The following is an 18277-nucleotide window of genomic DNA, read 5'->3' as shown; positions in this document are numbered from 1 at the left end:
GAAACACTCATTACAAGCCACATTTGCGTCATGACATCATCAAAGGACATGAATTGTGTCTTTTGCATTTTGCTGTCATGGTGCACATGACATCATCACTTGTCCGCACTTGTGGATACCCACACCATCCAAGAAGCTGGCTGTTTAGATTCCACCCTGAATCCCCAGCTGAAAGGCTAGGAGAGACCACTGAATTTGGAATTTTGCTCAGAGTTAAAACAGATAAAACTGGGCTAGATGGATCCAGTTTACATGCCATGTAGTTTCACATAGGACTGTGCATGCATCAAAAATAACTTGGAAGAAGTGTTTCAGAACTTGTGATAGCATGAGATGTCTTGTACTAGGCGGAACAGCAAACAAACAGGAAGTAATTAGTAGGTTTTTAACTGTTTTATTAGCTTAAACATAAATCAATTAACCCAGCTGACAGAGATAAGCTCAGTCTAATGGGTCATAAATTAGAGAGAGTCTCTTACATGTACTTTGTAGCTGTTGATTGAAAACAGCCAAGAACCAGGCTATTGTTCAAGTGCATTTTAATAGTTCAGAGCCAATGAAGTCCACAATATTCAGACCAAGAGTCAAGCTGAAGATCTGTTTGCAGAACAAGTGTCAGGAGAAACTAGGAATGAGAAACTAAAACAATGCAGGCCAGGAAGTAGAAGAGTTGTTTCCAACAAGGGGAGAGAGTTTGGGGAAATTGTAAGAGTTGATGCCTTCATCCCTCTAGAAGTTGTGCAGATTTCTTCTGCTCAAACCCTTTTAGGTGGCAGAATGTTTTAGCGCTTGGCACTCTCTCAGAGACAGGGTCCAACTATTATCTGAGTCAGTGACCAGTGGTGCTGAGACTTAGTCATTACTCTCAGGTGGCCGACAGCCTGTTGACTGTCCCTCCACCCACCCACCCCAGCATCTACCCAATTTTCCTGTTCAGCTTCAGAATCAGAGCAGCCCACTAAAAACACAGCATTTTCTGCTACTAATTAAAGCAGTCATGGCTTTTTTAAAGATTTCAGTGCAAAACTGAAAAAAAAAGACTTGGCTGCTTTAAGAGTTGTACTAATCATCAGTCGTGGATGGAAAAGATGGAGCACAACTCTGAGGAGGAAGATCACACTCTATTGAAACAACTGTATTGGGTTCCAACTTACAAAGGAGGAGGAACAGAGAACAATAGAAAGGAAGATCTTTTATAAGGATTTTGAATTCTGGGCTGGGAAATTCTAGGGCTCAGATTTGCTGCTAGGACCTTGGGACTATATAGGGAAAACCAGATAACTTAGATTGTAAGGACAGCCTTACACTTAGAAGCAGCAGGAGTGCTGGAAATAGCCACCGTCTCTTGTTAGCCAGCAGGGCAATATTAATGGAATTAGGCCATGTCACCCAGTTACTTTGTTGCAATTTCTGACTGTCAATTGCACAGGGCTGGATCTTTGCTGCCTCTAGTTAATTTCATTCTGCTAATGGTGAGCAATGCTCCTTTTTTTTTTCAGCAAGGAAAGGATTAGTGGTGGTGGTGGTGGTGGGGCTTTGTTGAGGGACAGGAATAGTTCCTTTGGGTCTGACAGGGTTATGTAAAGTGAGGGAACTGGACCTGGTTGCTGTCATGTTTGCAAGGACAAGGGGAAATGTCCTGGATATAAACTCTCATCTCATTTCAGCTATAACACATCTTATTAAAATAGTCATACCCTTTTTCCAGACTTCTGCAGAAGAAAGAATATGGGTTTGCCTTAATGGATGGTAGAGAGGTACTGAACTTGTGCAAGATCTGAAGAATATATTCTGAATATTTTTTTAAGCATACACAGCCCTAGTTTCATATATTCTTATGAGAGAGGTTAAGCTGGAATGGTGACAGTTCTTTCTTTATTGTAAAGATTAACCATGGTTTGCAATTAAACCACAAATGGTTGGATTTGCCCAATATACCAAACTATAAATCAAAAGCAAATGAAGCTTATTATCATTTAGGCCACTAATAACGAATCCATATCATCTTAAATTGTGATAAAAACAAACATTAGTTTACATATATGCCTGTAGTAAGATGATTTTGCATTAAAAGGATGACATGTACATGATGATATTGTTAGCAAAATTGGAGAGTTCTTGATTCTCCCAGTTAGGGTTCAGTCCGGCAGAAGATCAGACATGAAAACACCAGCTGAGATTTTAAAGTTTTATTGAAAGCAAGCCAATAGAGTCAGCTGGGGTCTCCCCTTAAGGCAGAGAAGCACCCCGATCACACTCTAAGATTTTATACACATTTCTTACACAGAGCAATTAACAAATTGATTGGCTAAAATTGGCATAAATTTGGGATCCTCCTTATTATTGGGGGAAACTTATCTCCCCGATGACCCATTGATTGCCAGTCAAAGTTCGGGGCACCCCCTTTGATCTTCTGATATTTATTGTTTCATGGAATGCAGAGGCACCACCAGAGCAGCTGAAGGGTGCTCTGAAGGCTATCAGATTGGGGTCAGTTCCTCCCATATCTTTATGGCCTCGACACTTAAGGAGACAGGATGTCTGCCCAATGTCTTTCAACAATAACAGAAATGAGAGAAATGTGTGAAGGTTCATGAACATTAGTTTCCTTGTCATCCCTTGACTCCCCAAATGTAAGGAAAAAGATGAGAGAAACTGAGAGCAACCGAATACCTAATAATACCTTTTTCATAAGGTTTCAATATCATGATGCAAACTAAGGACTTGTCTCCCACTGCCCCTCCCTTGACATCTATAGTAGTTTTGTGTGTCAACCCAGTGACAAGTAGAGTATAGCTGAGGGATTTTAAGCTGCCTCAATTCTTGCCTAGTCTAACATCCTAAGCTCCCCTAAAAATACATTTTGCAAATCATTAATAAAAGTGTGAGTCATAAAAATAATAAAAAGGACTCAGTAACCTATGTTAAGGGTTTTCTCCACCAGTCATTTGAGAAGTTTCACACCCCAAATTGCTTACCCCGATCAATATAGTGGGATCAATAGATGCAGCAAACTGTTGTCAATACCATTGAATCTAAAAATTACAGGGTTTTCTCTTTAGCATGCCAAAGCAGTTTTCTTCTCTTACCTTTTAATTTCATTTAACTTTAAGATTTCAGAGCTGAACCTTCTTTTGTGGGAAATTATTTCATGTAAGAACAGTGTTACCTGTCTGGAAACTTTGCCTGATATTTCAGACATTTTCCTTTTATTAGACTAAAATATGCTATTTACTGTTGTTCAACAATCCATTGTCATTTTAATGTATTTAGGTATGTACAGATCAACACTACCTATACATATTTAAACTCATATACCCTTATTATTAGGTATTCGGTTGCTCTAACCTCCATTATTTTCCACTAATGAACTCAGCTGCTGTACCAGTCAACTACTTCACTTAAATAATTCAACAATTTACATAAATAGTCGAGAATTGTGCTCTCATTCCATGAGGTGGTTTTTTCCTACTGCCCTGTCAAGAAACCCACTAATCATCTTTTCATTTCTTCAAAAGGTCTTTTTATAAATAGTATTAAATTTTATAATTTGTGATATTCAGAATTAAATGCCATTTATTTATCATTATTTCAATACAATTTATGCACAATTTATGCAATAAACTATGCCATTTATTTGTCATGGAGAAAATCTATGTGGTCACTAAGAGTCGACACTGATGGCACATAATCAATCAATACAATTTATATTTTTAAAAATGCATAAATAGGAAGTACGTACTGGCTGGAAGACTTGAATTGGATTGAATTAGAGGCTGCCCAATTTGGATGAATGTGTGATTCAAGGCAAGATTGAAACCTTCCATTAGCCAGCACAGAAGAAATTCATACTTTTTTAAAAAAATGGTTTGATAGGATGAATTTGTAGAGGATTATGAGAAAAAGAAGGCTGCCCAGGTTTTGAAAATACATGCAGGAATTTGGTAGTATGATTCTATAAATTTTGGCTTTGTTTTAGACAGAATGTGATGACATTTGCTGGTCCACTCGTTAAAGACAGACACTCAATAAAATTAAAAATATATGCTGTAGTTAAAATTCACTTTTAGCTACAGGAATGAATTACCACATAACTCAGTCTGCATTCCAAGATCACAATGCCAAAATTTAGCAACAAAATGGCAAAATTAGTGAAAACATGAAAGATAATAAATGAATCAAGACCTACCGCAAAATTTCTGCTAATTTCAAATGCTACATGTAACTACAGTTGAGCTACTAATATTTGGGGGAAATAGCTGAGGACCAGAATACTCAGGTCATGTATATAGATTGTTTTCAGCTTCTGACTTGATGTCAAGTCTTCTAGGACAACATACCAAGGTGGCTCACCCAGCCTGTGGGGCTTCCTATAAAGTCCCTTCCCACCCCTGATCTAGCATTACTAGGGCTCCACATGGAATAGGGGCTGAGGCAGTTGTGCTCATGTCCGCCTGTACCTTTTTCCTTCAGGAAAGACACAGCCAAGGAAGGGCTTTTCTCCATTTGTCAAGCAGGCTGGCAAATGAAATCTGTCTAGGTAGAACAAATTGAATACGTAACCAGTGCTGGGCAAATGATCATACTTAATATACCTAGATATGTTTGGATGAAATTAGGATCCCAACACATTTGGGAAGCGTGGAAGGCTACAATAAAATTGAGCTCTGCAATTGCCACCCTGGAATAATTTGTATTCAACAATCCTGAAGTAGCTCTTGATATCTGCATGGAGTTGTTTTGTATTACTTTTAGAGGGAGAAGTGAAGACAACTTGGAAGTATTTTTATAACAACATTTTATACATGTGAACTCAAAACTGATTTCTAACTTTAATCTGATTTGCTCCTAAAAGAATGTACACTGGATATTAGTCTTAATTCATACATTTTCAGTACAGTTTACCTTTTCAGAGATAGAGAGATAGAACATGACAACTAATATATAATATATATTTAGATGAAATATTTGAGATTAAAATTCCATCAGCTTCAGAAACTGTATTTTAAAAAATCATTGTTTCCATAACAGCTGGCTGGAATAAAGCTTTTGACTGGAGAGAAAGAAAGAGATTTTGATGTTAGATCTCCCAAATAGGGAAGGGAAGCTGCACAGAAAATAGTGTACCTGTAATGGACAGAATTCCAACTGTTATCCATTAATACAAGGAATGATTAGTATAAAAACGATTCAAGTGCTGGGAAACAGCAAGAAGGAAATAATCTGGAGATTGAACATCAGAGACAGGACACCGAAAATATTTAATATTCTGATTACTTTCTAAAATATCTAACATTCAGCTACTAAATATATACTCTTACTTGTGTTTTAAATGGAAGCCATTTAAAGCAGTTCTCCAGTAAATATAATCACAATTCCTCTGCCCCCATTTTGGCTGAATATTATAAGAATACATACAATAAAAGAAATAATAAAAACAAATTTTATTATTAAACATAACTGTGAATCTTCTGCAGTCCTTAGTTCAAGTGTTAATTACACTGCAATATATTTAGCTGGATTTTATGATCTTTGAAGTGTGTTTTCTGAAAATTGTATTTCCTGAGAGATACAGTACATTTCAGATTTCTACATATTGAATACAAATTAGGTACATCAAAACATTATGCAACATGAGTGGTAGATTTAAAGGTGCAAAAAATGAGGTATTGTACATTAAAATACATTATCATGCAACATATCATTAAAATAAAGTATACAATATTTGTAAATTAATATTCTTTTAAATATTTTTATTCTAAAATGGTTTCAAATTGTTCCTCCCCCCATCCTGCTGGATTTCAGATGAGTTTCAGTGTTCTTACCAGATGTATTAAAAATATCCAAGGGACACTTAAGATCTAATGGTTTTGTTTCTATAAATTGATGCGATGATTACCTTAGCTCCACATGAAACTTCAACATTTGCTATGGGAAGTCTGAATTGCCTGGAACTGGATTGAATGTATGTGTTGTGGAAGGGGAGCAGAGAGAAAAAGAGAACGGTTGTTGTTTATTTCACTAGCTCATGAAACAGGACTATTATAGGAACCTATAAAGCTTCATAACTAAAAACAGTGCTTGGTAAATTATGTTTCCTTCAAGCCTTCTCAAAAGCTCACTAAGAAATAAGGCAACTTCCAGACTGTACTGTGGGCCAAATATCCCAATAATATACTTGTAAAATTTTAAACACACTGAAACACCAGTACAGATATTTCAAATACTTCTTACATTGAAACTGTTTCTATGTACAAAACCCATCAGCTATAATATTCATGCACGTGCCTATGTTTTGGTTTCATTTATGTATATTTTGCAAAGGGATCCACAGCTCTGCAGTGCTTCTGTGCTGGGAAGAGACTTTCAAATAATTTCTTTGGAATGTTGTAACAGCATCCTGTTAAGGATTATGTCCTACTCCTAAACCCAACTACAGCTTCAGTTTTTAGATCTTCCTGTGCAAATCCTTTACAAGAGTTGCTTCACAATGCAGAGGAGTGTATACTACACAAGTCTTGCTCCTGTGTCTCTTGAAGTGCCTCATCTAAAGGATTTGCAGAGCCTCTGGTTTCCTGCAGAAATTAGAAGTCTCCTGTCTGAAACAGATACTTCCATTTTTCATGACTTCACTAATTCTATTTTATTTCAAACAAAACTTTTTTTCCACAGCCAAACCAACAAGTAACTTTTCACAAGTTGCAGTTCTCCCAGTGTCACCATCCAATACAAAATGCCTGCCTCTGATAATGAACTTTTTCTTACATCTTGAGAAAAGCACTGGGGAATTGTTTTAGTATGCTGGAGTACAATGTTAACATTTCGAAACTAAAGTTTTTATATGCATTACATGTAATATTTTATTACAGTAAAATACATTATTTTCTAGTGGATTTTCAGAAATGTATATATGAATGATTTTTCAACTAACCCCTTGTACTTTAATTGAACAAAATATGTTAAAAGAATTTCAATATAAATATTGACTATTAAGCAAGTCAATAAAGCAGATGACATAGACGATTAAAACCCAGTGCTATTACTTATCATGCATTTCATCTCACATATGGGCATCCAAATGAAAAATATAAGCCTGCCACATTAATTATAAACAGAAGCAAGAGTCCAATTGTCCTCTGGTTTCTGTTGTAGGGGAATTGAAGCATTTGCAATGGTTGCACAATTGTATGTGCTTTTACTGGATTATATGTACCAAGGTATGTAACTAAGCATATTTGTTTCCAAAAAAATTAAACAATAATTAACATCACATAGGGTCAATATTTAGTAAACGTTTAGTAAAAAGAGACAGAAGATGAGGTCTAAGAGGGAACCTACTTTAATTACAAACAAAATACCGTTTTTAAAGGCTAACTTATTCAAAGTATTCACAATGATTCAAGAGAAATTTCATGTTAAGCAACCCCATGCAAAAGTTCTGTGGTTGAATTTCACCACTGGGGACTGCTGGTTTTCAACCAAATCTGAATGCCACCATACTAACTATTCAAATTAAATGTCCAGTTTTCTTTGGATCTTTAGCTAGAATACCAATTAAATGGCTAACTGTAATTTTTTTACTGATTTAGCAATATCTTGATTAGCTTTCTCTCCAACCACATAGTGAATATTTTTTTGAACACATAAATCAACATATTGACTTCCACCAACTTACAAAGTTTGTCATCAGCTTTGTAATTCAATGACTCAGAAGTGACTCAGATCAAAACAATAAATATAAGTAAATAAATGGTACTAAAGAGTGGCAGAAAAAAGAACTATCTGCAAAGTGTGTAATAATTTGCATCTTATCTGGAACATTCAGCTTGCTCTTGCATACGGTAGACTTCAGCCCAGCTGACAAGAAAGGAAACATAGCTGACAGATATCAGTTTCTGTTGCCATTAAAAGTAGAATTTATCAATGTCGTCCAGTTTTATTGCCCTCTAACATGATATTCACAAAATTCCAACAATTTAATAATCTCATGGACGTTTAGTATCTATCAATTCCACAAAAACATGTTTTAACTTCAAGAAGTATGTGAAAATGTATATTCAAGTTGTCCAATGTTAATTTATCCCCAAGGACTCCACAGCTAATTTATCTTCTACTGTAAATAAGATAGCTATGTAACAAGGAAAATTCTGAAACCAGAGATCAGTGCCTAACTGACTATTTTTACTATAGTCTAAGTGATTAAGTCTAACATGGACAAAATGGCAAAATAACACACACACACACACACACACACACATATATATATATTCTGAATAAGAATGAATGAGCAAAATATTGAAAGAAATTTACCAATATTTTTCTTTTGCTCAAGATCTTGGATCTTTGTGAGATATTAAATATTTGGAGGTTGCCATCCCTATTCACTTTTCTTGAAAATGACATTTTCTGATTTGTCACCATATGAAGAGAAATTTTTAAAACCCTCTCCTTAACCATATATTCATAGGGACCTTAGTTCTGAAATGCAGTGTTATTGAGTATCAAAGCAAATACAAAATACCAACCCTCACCAAATTATTTATACTGCATTGTTCATTTAAACCTGGTAAACAAAGATATGTGGTTTTCATTTTGTTTTTCATTCTGAATATGTTGGGGAAAAATTGTCTGGTACATCAACACTACGTAGTATTTTGCTTCAGAGCAAATTGTAGTCATAAAATGATTTCTTCCTTATACATTTTGCTCTCTTGAACAGGAATAAATTGCCTAAATTAATCAAAGGAATAGACTATGTGCTGCTTGATTAGCTTTAGCAGATTTTTCTGAGATTACAAAAATCTCAATATACTTAGTTAAGAGCAAGATTAACCAAATGTACATTTATTTACAAACTGTTCTTATAGACTTCCATTTCATTTCTCCAAGAAGAAATGGCAAGTCACTTTAGCTATTATATCTACCCATTTTTAATATAAATAAGAGAAAAAACAATCTGCATAATTCTCTGAAATTTTTAGCCATGGACTAAAGTATCTTTAGATAGCTTTTGACAGTCCAGTTTGTGTTCAAAATCTTATCCAAATAACATTATTTCAAAAACTGATTTTAGTAACATTTGTACTAGTAAACATTTCATAAAATGAAGGGGTCATCTGTTTACTAAGATATTCAGTATGTCTTTTCAGTGAAGCGGCATTTTACCATGAATCCTATAGAATCCTGTAGAACTAAATATATCATGGCAGTGTGAAGTGTTAGTTCCCACTTGACATTCTACATATCCTATAAGTTTAAGTGTAAGTTTTGCTACCTGCTGTTCCTGACCTGCTGCTTACACGTTCTATGTGTCCAAACTGCACATTAAGTGAAAGGAAGAAAGTCTGAATTCAGACTGGATTTAGATTCCATTCTCAAATTATAGGTATGTTTTAGGCTTATAACATTTGTGTACTTTTTATTGTTATTTGTGGGGTTCATTTTTAGTCAAACAATGGCAGATAACCAGATCATGCTAATGAGACTGAACAATTGTACTTTATGCATGTGCAAAAGCCATGTTGTGCATGCATAATATCCAAAATGCGCCCAAACCCATGAATACATGGATGTGGGCCACTTGTATTGCTAAATGAAGGAATCATATTAAAATTGGATCTGAACAGTCAGCGCAACAGCTCAGCAGCAGCAATAACACTAAAAACTGAAATAAAGACTGCTGTAATCCCTCTCTCGTAATACTGCAAAACTGCTTTCTTTCAGTATTTCAAACATCTAAGGGAACAACACTGCTATAAATTATCCTAGCTGACAGAACAATTGGCATAACTCTTCAAACTCTATATATCCAATGAAGTGGATCCAGCAATATACTATGATGAAGGAGAGAAGGAGAAAGGCCTATTATTTAGCTGGCAGATTGTTTGAAATCTTAGCTGTAGCTGCTGAAAAACAGGCTGGCCATCTGAGTGTCCAACTATATATGTGGTTTCTCTTTCCATCCATATACCTATGGCAGATAACAGTATTTCCAAGTGAACAACTGACAGTGAGAAGTAAATGATACAGAATCTTAGCTTACTGATCTGATTATTCAAAGTGCCTATAGAAGTAGCTACATTGTTTTCAGAGCTTGATTATCCCTAAATTCTTATCTATGAACTGAGTATGACAAGTCAAATAAAAATGCATAACCACATGGAGTGGAAACTCCCTCTGATAAGGGCCTTTCCCTGGCAGCAAAAGTAGACCAATAAAGTAACTAAGAATCTGCTTCCCCTTCATGATATCCAAAATCTGTTACTTGAGGTAAATTCTTCATTCTGTCAGTATGACATCTGGCCTTGTTTGAAGTATTAGTTATTTTAAGAATACTATAAGCGCTTTAAATAAATGTGTCAAATTTTCTGAGGCCTCTTAAGATATCAATAATGCAATTCTAAGCATGCTTACTCAGAAATAAGTTTTGATCAGTCAGCAGGATGCAAAACATGTTCTGATGACATAGTGATGTCATTGAAAGGGGATTAAATATTTCAGTATATTTTTCACTCTGGGTGATTCAGGGGATTAAAAGGTAGAAATGTAAGCTTGCTGCCACCCAAAAGCTAAGTATTTCCATTCCCACCCTTAAAACTCTCCCTAAATTCCAAAAGGGCATGCAAATCAGCCATTTTAAAACTGAACTTCAGCTGTACAATCTTGGTGTGCTCCTTGTGCCATGAGGCTGCGTGCCATTGGCAGACTGCCCACCCCTACTTTAAAGGGACAATTCATAAAACTTACACAGTAATTAATGAGTGATATAATAAATAAATAATAACCACTTAGTTTTCTGCTGGCAAGAAAGTAGCATTAATAAAGCTCTTTTATGGTGTCTATGAAAGTTGAGTGGTATAACAAATGGAAAGCTTAGCATTATTACCTACAGGCGTATAGTATGGTCTGTATGCATCAGCTATAATCTATTATTATGTAGGAAAGATAAAATTCAGCTCACAGTTTGCCTTGGTATCCCATCAGACACCTTTGCAAACTGGATAAATGGAGAGCTGCATTTAAATAATTTTCACTTTACATCTATACTGTTCTTTAGTGCACTCATATCCATCAGTGCCTCTGCATTGAGTATCTGCTACAATACAGGTATATCCTAGAATACAATGACCCATTTATTTTTGCAGGATTAGTTACAAAAATGGCAATGAACTATGTCTTTTGCCACAGCTAATCACTTTAAATTGCATGTCTTTTTAGAAAGTCCTTGTGTTACTTCCTGTGATAAGTGACTAATGCTGGATCCTTTGTAGGAGAAAATAATCATAGAATGTGATTATATTTCTATTATTAGCATGGCTAGAAAATCCAAATTTCATCAGTCTCAACTCTCCAAACATTTAACAATTGCTAAAAAGCAAGAGAGAGAAGTAGTGGAAGAAATGGGCTTCTCTTTGCCCTTTTTTTGCCCACATGGCAAAAGATGGCAATATTAGTGATGGGACTTCAGGAAATGCCTTAATGGCACCTGCATCTTTCTCCTTCTAAAATCACGGGGCATGGTCCACAGTCTAGTCGTTTATATGCAAAGTCTCAGGCACCTAGAAAAAAATACGTTTCTCAGCAGAAATAGCTTCCATTGCAGCAGACTTTTTTGTGGCCAGGAGAATACGCAGTCTGGGCCCATCCTGCTTCTGATGAGATTCTTAGATGCTGAACAGACTGCAAATTGGGTTTAGAGTAAGATGCAAAATAAAGTAAGATATATTTTTTTAATGAATAAAACAATTTTCTCAGGCCCAGATGAAGAGTTTGCCCATCACTAGTGGAAATAGAAAAGCACCAACTCTTTGCCCCATATCACAACATCCTATAGCCCATTATGGAATAACATTCACATTAGAAGAGTCCTTGTGAATAGTCTTCGAATCTCAGATTACCAATGAAGTTTATATTTGAAATGGCTCCACAAAAAAGTTTTGCTTTTTATGTAAAGTTTACTTGCAAGGAAGCAATTTTTTAAAAGTTATTAATTTTTCTATTTCTGATTTTTTTTTAAATAGTGTAAACCACTTTGAGTGGTAATAATGGGGTGCTTTCATGCAAAGAATCCTTAAATTACATATTTGTAAAAAGGAAACTGAACAAAGAGCCAGTGTAAAAGTGACATTCATAATACTATAACAACAAACGGTATGAGTGATTTTTTTTTTTTTAATATTAGAGCTTCCTTCCATTCACCCCATCAAATTTGGTATCTTCATTTTAATCTGGGAATGGATATTAATTAAGATGTTGGAAAAAGAACAATAATTTTAAACAGACTTGTTTTAGCTTCTAAAATATTCTCAAAAGCCTAACAAGTTTCATGAAAACATATTCTGAGCCTGTTCTGAGAAGTAAAATGTTTTGCTAGATTATTTTCTCTTTGAAAACCATTCCAATGGTTGGGATATAACTAAAGGTGGCTTTTAAGCTCTCCCTATTAGGGACAAGCCTTCCCATTAAAGTCCTCTTTCCAGGTCAGACTATCCTATGAATGAATTGAATGACACTATAAATTTCTCAATGCTTCAATTTCAGTTGGTTATTGCTTTAACCCCTCCTTCCCTCACCTTTTTTTTGGGGGGGGGGGAGTTTGATGTTGTTTCCTAATTCTACTTGCAGTGATTCACATAAAAGGTGGGTGCCAATTTACCACTTTTTAGAAATAGTTGAACTGAAACAGTAATAGTTTACTGGCTAGGAATATTATGACAATTTCACATCCCTCCCTAATTTTAATAAAGTAAATGCAAATAAAAGTTTTTTTTTTTTTTTTAGTGTTCTGAAAAGCACACTAAATATAACAGGCCATTTATCACCCATTCCAGCTATTCACATGGAGATTACTGAGAACTGCACAGGACCCTAACACTGTGCTCTTACATAGCACTGATTAATTTTAAGTGGTTCTTGAACTGAAAAGTTCCTAGTGAATTCATTTCTTTACAGTGTCATGCATCATATACATATTAATCTTCAACAAACTTGGATAAATATCTTTGTACACAGTTGTTCCAAGCTTCTGATCCAAGAGATTTACTGAGGAAGGACTGGATGTGAGCACCATCTTTGCTTGATTTCATATCTCAACTACAGCTTTTCAAATTATATTTGAAATGGGTTCTAAACTGCTTTGCTTTGAGAGGTGTTCTTTTTTCCCAAAAAATGCAATAATAATAAAAAAAAAAATCTGCAGGCAGATATCTTATGCAACTATTTTGATTGCAGCCAGATTTGAAATTAGCTCTGTAACATTCTATTTGTGTAACCACTCAAATACTCTGGAAACAGTAGTTGTAATACATAATAATATATACAATATTAAGCGTGGCCAACATCATCTTCATATAATAAAACAACTGAAGGGATAATATTGCTTGTTGTTACCTTTACTCCTTAAAGTGAAAACTTTCTATAACAAAGCTGTAGCAAGAGTGCAGACCATTTCCTCATAACTGAACATGTTCTCAATCTATCAGTGATAGATTCATTGTAGAACTCCCAATCACAACAGCAACTCATGTAAGCCACTGTTCTTTTTCTTTGCTATATTTTTCAGACCACTTGTGAGTGAGCTCCAGATAAATATTTGGTTTATGTGGCTGATAATCCAAGTAAGTTGTCGTACCAGTCTTTTTAGGAATAGCTTTTTCAATCTGAGTCCCTTCATGCCATTCATTGAAAGAGGTGATGGAAATGATTTCAGGTCGCACTAGAAGCGCAGCGCTGAATGCCGTCTCATAGTATTTCCCATTGACACGATTGCGTGTGTTGTGATTGTTCCATGGTCGGATGCTGGTATCTATGTAGCCTGGGCCCACACTTGGAATAAACATTAAGTTTTTTATGTCACAGAAAGCTTTCAAACTTGGCCAATTATGATGGCTTGAGCCGTAAGAGAAGCCATTTGTGGCAAAATATGTGTAAATTCCATCAAAGCCACTTCGATGAATTTCATGTTTGTGTTTTTCTTCTACAAGAAGGGCAATGAATAAGCTATCATAGGGTGTATTACGTATACTTTGAGATCCTGATACAGTGAGCAGATTTGCCCACATTTCTGGGATTGTTATGTAAGAATCATAAACATAGAACATGGGAAGGGTTCTACCTGTACTGACTTTATGTCTGTAAAAAGCTGGATGGCCTCCATATCTATAAAGCAAAGAAGCAAACAAATAAAGTGAATATTCCACATATATTTCTAATAAATCTTAAAAGCTACACTTCTAATTCCTGCCTCTCTCTCAATTATATTTCATTTGAAATGTCATAACTAGCTTTAGATAGGTACAGTGGGGCAAAAAAGTATTTAGTCAGCCACCAATTGTGCAAGTTCTCCCACTTAAAAAGATGAGAGAGGCCTGTAATTTTCATCATAGGTATACCTCAACTATGAGAGACAAAATGGGAAAAAAAATCCAGAAAATCACATTGTCTGATCTTTAAAGAATTTATTTGCAAATCATGGTGGAAAATAAGTATTTGGTCACCTACAAACAAGCAAGATGTCTGGCTCTCACAGACCTGTAACTACTTCTTTAAGAGGCTCCTCTGTCCTCCACTCTTTACCTGTAGTAATGGCACCTGTTTGACCTTGTTATCAGTATAAAAGACACCTGTCCACAACCTCAAACAGTCACACTCCAAACTTCACTATGGTCAAGACCAAAGAGCTGTCGAAGGACACCAGAAACAAAATTGTAGACCTGCACCAGGCTGGGAAGACTGAATCTGCAATAGGCAAGCAGCTTGGTGTGAAGAAATCAACTGTGGAAGCAATAATTAGAAAATGGAAGACATACAAGACCACTGATAATCTCCCTCGATCTGGGGCTCCATGCAAGATCTCACCCTGTGGGGTCAAAATGATCACAAGAACGGTGAGCAAAAATCCCAGAACCACACGGGGGGACCTAGTGAATGACCTGCATAGAGCTGGGACTAAAGTAACAAAGGCTACCATCAGTAACACACTACGCCACCAGGGACTCAAATCCTGCAGTGCCAGACGTGTCCCCCTGCTTAAGCCAGTACATGTCTGGGCCTGTCTGAAGTTTGCTAGAGAGCATTTGGATGATCCAGAAGAGGATTGGGAGAATGTCATATGGTCAGATGAAACCAAAGTAGAACATTTTGGTCTAAACGCAACTCGTTGTGTTTGGAGGAGAGAGAATGCTAAGTTGCATCCAAAGAACACCATACCTACTGTGAAGCATGGGGGTGGAAACATCATGCTTTGGGGCTGTTTTTCTGCAAAGGGACCAGGACGACTGATCCGTGTAAAGGAAAGAATGAATGGGGCCATGTATCGTGAGATTTTGAGTGAACACCTCCTTCCATCAGCAAGGGCATTGAAGATGAAATGTGGCTGGGCCTTTCAGCATGACAATGACCCCAAACACACCGCCCGGGCAACGAAGGAGTGGCTTCGTAAGAAGCATTTCAAGGTCCTGGAGTGGCCTAGCCAGTCTCCAGATCTCAACCCCATGGAAAACCTTTGGAGGGAGTTGAAAGTCCGTGTTGCCCAGCGACAGCCCCAAAACATCACTGCTCTAGAGGAGATCTGCATGGAGGAATGGGCCAAAATACCAGCAACAGTGTGTGAAAACCTTGTGAAGACTTACAGAAAATGTTTGACCTCTGTCATTGACAACAAAGGATATATAACAAGGTATTGAGATGAACTTTTGATATTGACCAAATACTTATTTTCCACCATGATTTGCAAATAAATTCTTTAAAAATCAGACAATGTGATTTTCTGGATTTTTTCCCCCATTTTGTCTCTCATAGTTGAGGTATACCTATGATGAAAATTACAGGCCTCTCTCATCTTTTTAAGTGGGAGAACTTGCACAATTGGTGGCTGACTAAATACTTTTTTGCCCCACTGTATTTACACACAATAACTGCAACTCAGTAAAACAAATTTAATAAAGTAGTCTTATTAGAAAGATAATATTACTGAACTGCTCTGCTTGTAATCCCATATTTGTTGCTGCATGACACAGTAACAAAAATGACAAGAATTACATTAAATATTGTGAACTTGAAGAAAGAATGGCAGTTCAGGTTATTTTAATGAGAACTGTATCTATTTACAGATACTGTAAATAGTATTTACAGTAAATAGTAAATAAACTGTATTTATTTACAAGGAGTCCATTTTTAATTGATAAACAGGCATGGCACACATAGATAACATGTAACAGAATGAAATTATCATGTTGATATTAAAATTTTGCACCAAGTTCTTACTTGTCTATAATATACTTGACATTGCTGTACATACTGCGATCGTCTCTGTCTTTATATGGCTCAATATGGAAAGTGACCTGAAACATGGAAACAATACACAGGATTTTTTTTTTTTTTAATGGAAGGTCTCAAAAGAGCAGAGAAAAACTTGAATTCAGTAGCCTATGCCATTCCCTGTATTTCTGAAGACAGAAATTTTATTTGATATTGCATGCAGTAGGAAAAGAAGGCTTTGGGAAAGAAGGGGGGGGGGGAACCTTTAAGGGAGAGAAACTCATATTCCATCACATGGGAATGGAGCTTGTTCTCTTTTCACACAATACAGATTATTGGTTAGAAAATGGAAAGCAGAGTTATCTGATAGGAACATAGAACAAAAGGACTCTATGCTGCAATGTCACTTAATTTTTCGCATTATTAACTAAACCAGAACAAAAGAGCTGGGAGATGACACCTAGTGGAAAGTTTATAGCTCTTTAGTACTAAATCTGTTTTCCTCTGCTGAAGATTCACCCAATGCTAGTGACAATGCTATGATGTTTTAAATTTTAAATCCACAGAAAAAGGAAATATAAGCACATTGCCTATTCCAATCTGAAGAGCAAATTTAAATGTGCTAGCAGGGAAAAAGGAAATGTGGCTGGAATTTCAAGTGATCGAGAGTCTCAGTGTCTTTGCCATTGACTATTCATTCCTGAGGCATATCTGACCAACAGTTCCAAAGTCTTGTGCAAAAGTGTGGAGGCACTGAGTCATTCACCAGATGATCCTTTTATCAGAGAAATGGCAATTCAACAAATTAATGTCACCAGGAAAAAAGTTATGTACTGATTGGCAAGAAATGTTTAAATTATTAAATGTTCAGTTTTAATTAGTGTTGGGATCAATTTTAGAGTTTGGGCAGTTCAGATTATTAAATTTTCCAGTTCAGCAACTTATACCTAAATATGTAATAGGATTTACCTTATTAGCAAACAACTTTCCCCAACACATCTTCCCTGCCTCCCTAATCAACCTTATCCTTTGAAAGGAAAAGATAGCTGACAACTCAGTATTAAAGAGCCTATGCTGGCCATTTCTTCACACAATTTCTAGCCAGCATACATCTGTTTCTCAAAATCTGGGACAGAATATTTTCACCTCCAATTCTAGGTTGGAAGAAAATATTTAAATAATATGTACAATAATATTTTAATAAAATATTTAAATAATCTAATTATGATTAGATTTAAGGAATCTGTACCTTAGATTCCTCAAACACATGCCAAATATTTCTTCACATTCTATTTAAAATTTGCATTTTTTTTTAGGGCAGCCATTATCTCAGTTTTGACTGAGGACAATTCTTCCATTTCCAAAGGAATTAGAAGGGATTGCCCATAAGGCTAGATATATTTATGTTTTTTAATTGCTTTATGATATGTATTAGGAAAATAGAAATCTGTCTTGCATCAAGTCAGGTCATTGGCTTAGCTAACTCAATGCTTTCTATGGTGAATGGCAGCAAATCTTCAGGATATGCTGGGAATGTTTGATTCAAAGCATGTATCACCAGCCCAATTTCAATAGAAAGTTACAAGTTTTAAATGAATATAGAAAGCATAAACTAGCTTTTACCCAACAAACAAGGCACAAAGAAATGGTGTGTTCTGTTTCTAGCATATTAGCACTGCAAACCTGTGCATATATTATTTATTTATTAAATTTACAGGCCGCCCCAATCTGTATAACTCTGGCCATCTTGCAGGATACAAGAATACAACAATAAAGATGCAGATTATATAATCCAAAAACAAGTCTGGAAAAACACAACAATCAATTAAACAACCAAAACAAAGGGTCACAAGTTGCATTTCAACTCTAAAACAAGTTCCACAATATTTATCTGGGAATATTTGCTTTGAATTAAGGGAGGGGGTTGCTTCCAAGAAGATGACATCATAACTGCTGCAAGTTGCTTTCTAACTGGAGTGGAACAAAACTGTGCTCATGAAATTCATTTAAAAGATATGAC

The 18277-nt window shown here is 35.8% G+C and overlaps 1 protein-coding gene across 2 annotated transcripts in view; it reads right to left on the bottom strand.

Moving 5' to 3' along the window:
• Positions 1-5425: 5425 nt before the first annotated feature.
• Positions 5426-18277, bottom strand: part of MANEA (mannosidase endo-alpha) — a 32067-nt gene continuing 19215 nt past the window's right edge. For both annotated transcript variants that reach the window (XM_025171723.2, XM_007436050.4), the window contains 2 exons: positions 16264-16340; positions 5426-14157 (listed from right to left, as the gene is read on the bottom strand). In XM_025171723.2, coding sequence (XP_025027491.1) covers positions 13521-14157; positions 16264-16340 — 714 coding nt within the window. In that variant the 3' untranslated portion in view covers positions 5426-13520. The remainder of the gene's footprint in view (positions 14158-16263; positions 16341-18277) is intronic.

This window comes from Python bivittatus, unplaced genomic scaffold (assembly GCF_059951505.1).
Source record: "Python bivittatus isolate LINGU-HERP-01145 unplaced genomic scaffold, Pbiv_v1 ctg000020_np1212, whole genome shotgun sequence".
Classification (NCBI taxonomy): domain Eukaryota; kingdom Metazoa; phylum Chordata; class Lepidosauria; order Squamata; family Pythonidae; genus Python; species Python bivittatus.
The sequence above is the reverse complement of the archived record's forward strand: the minus strand, read 5'-3'. Positions and strand labels throughout refer to the sequence as shown.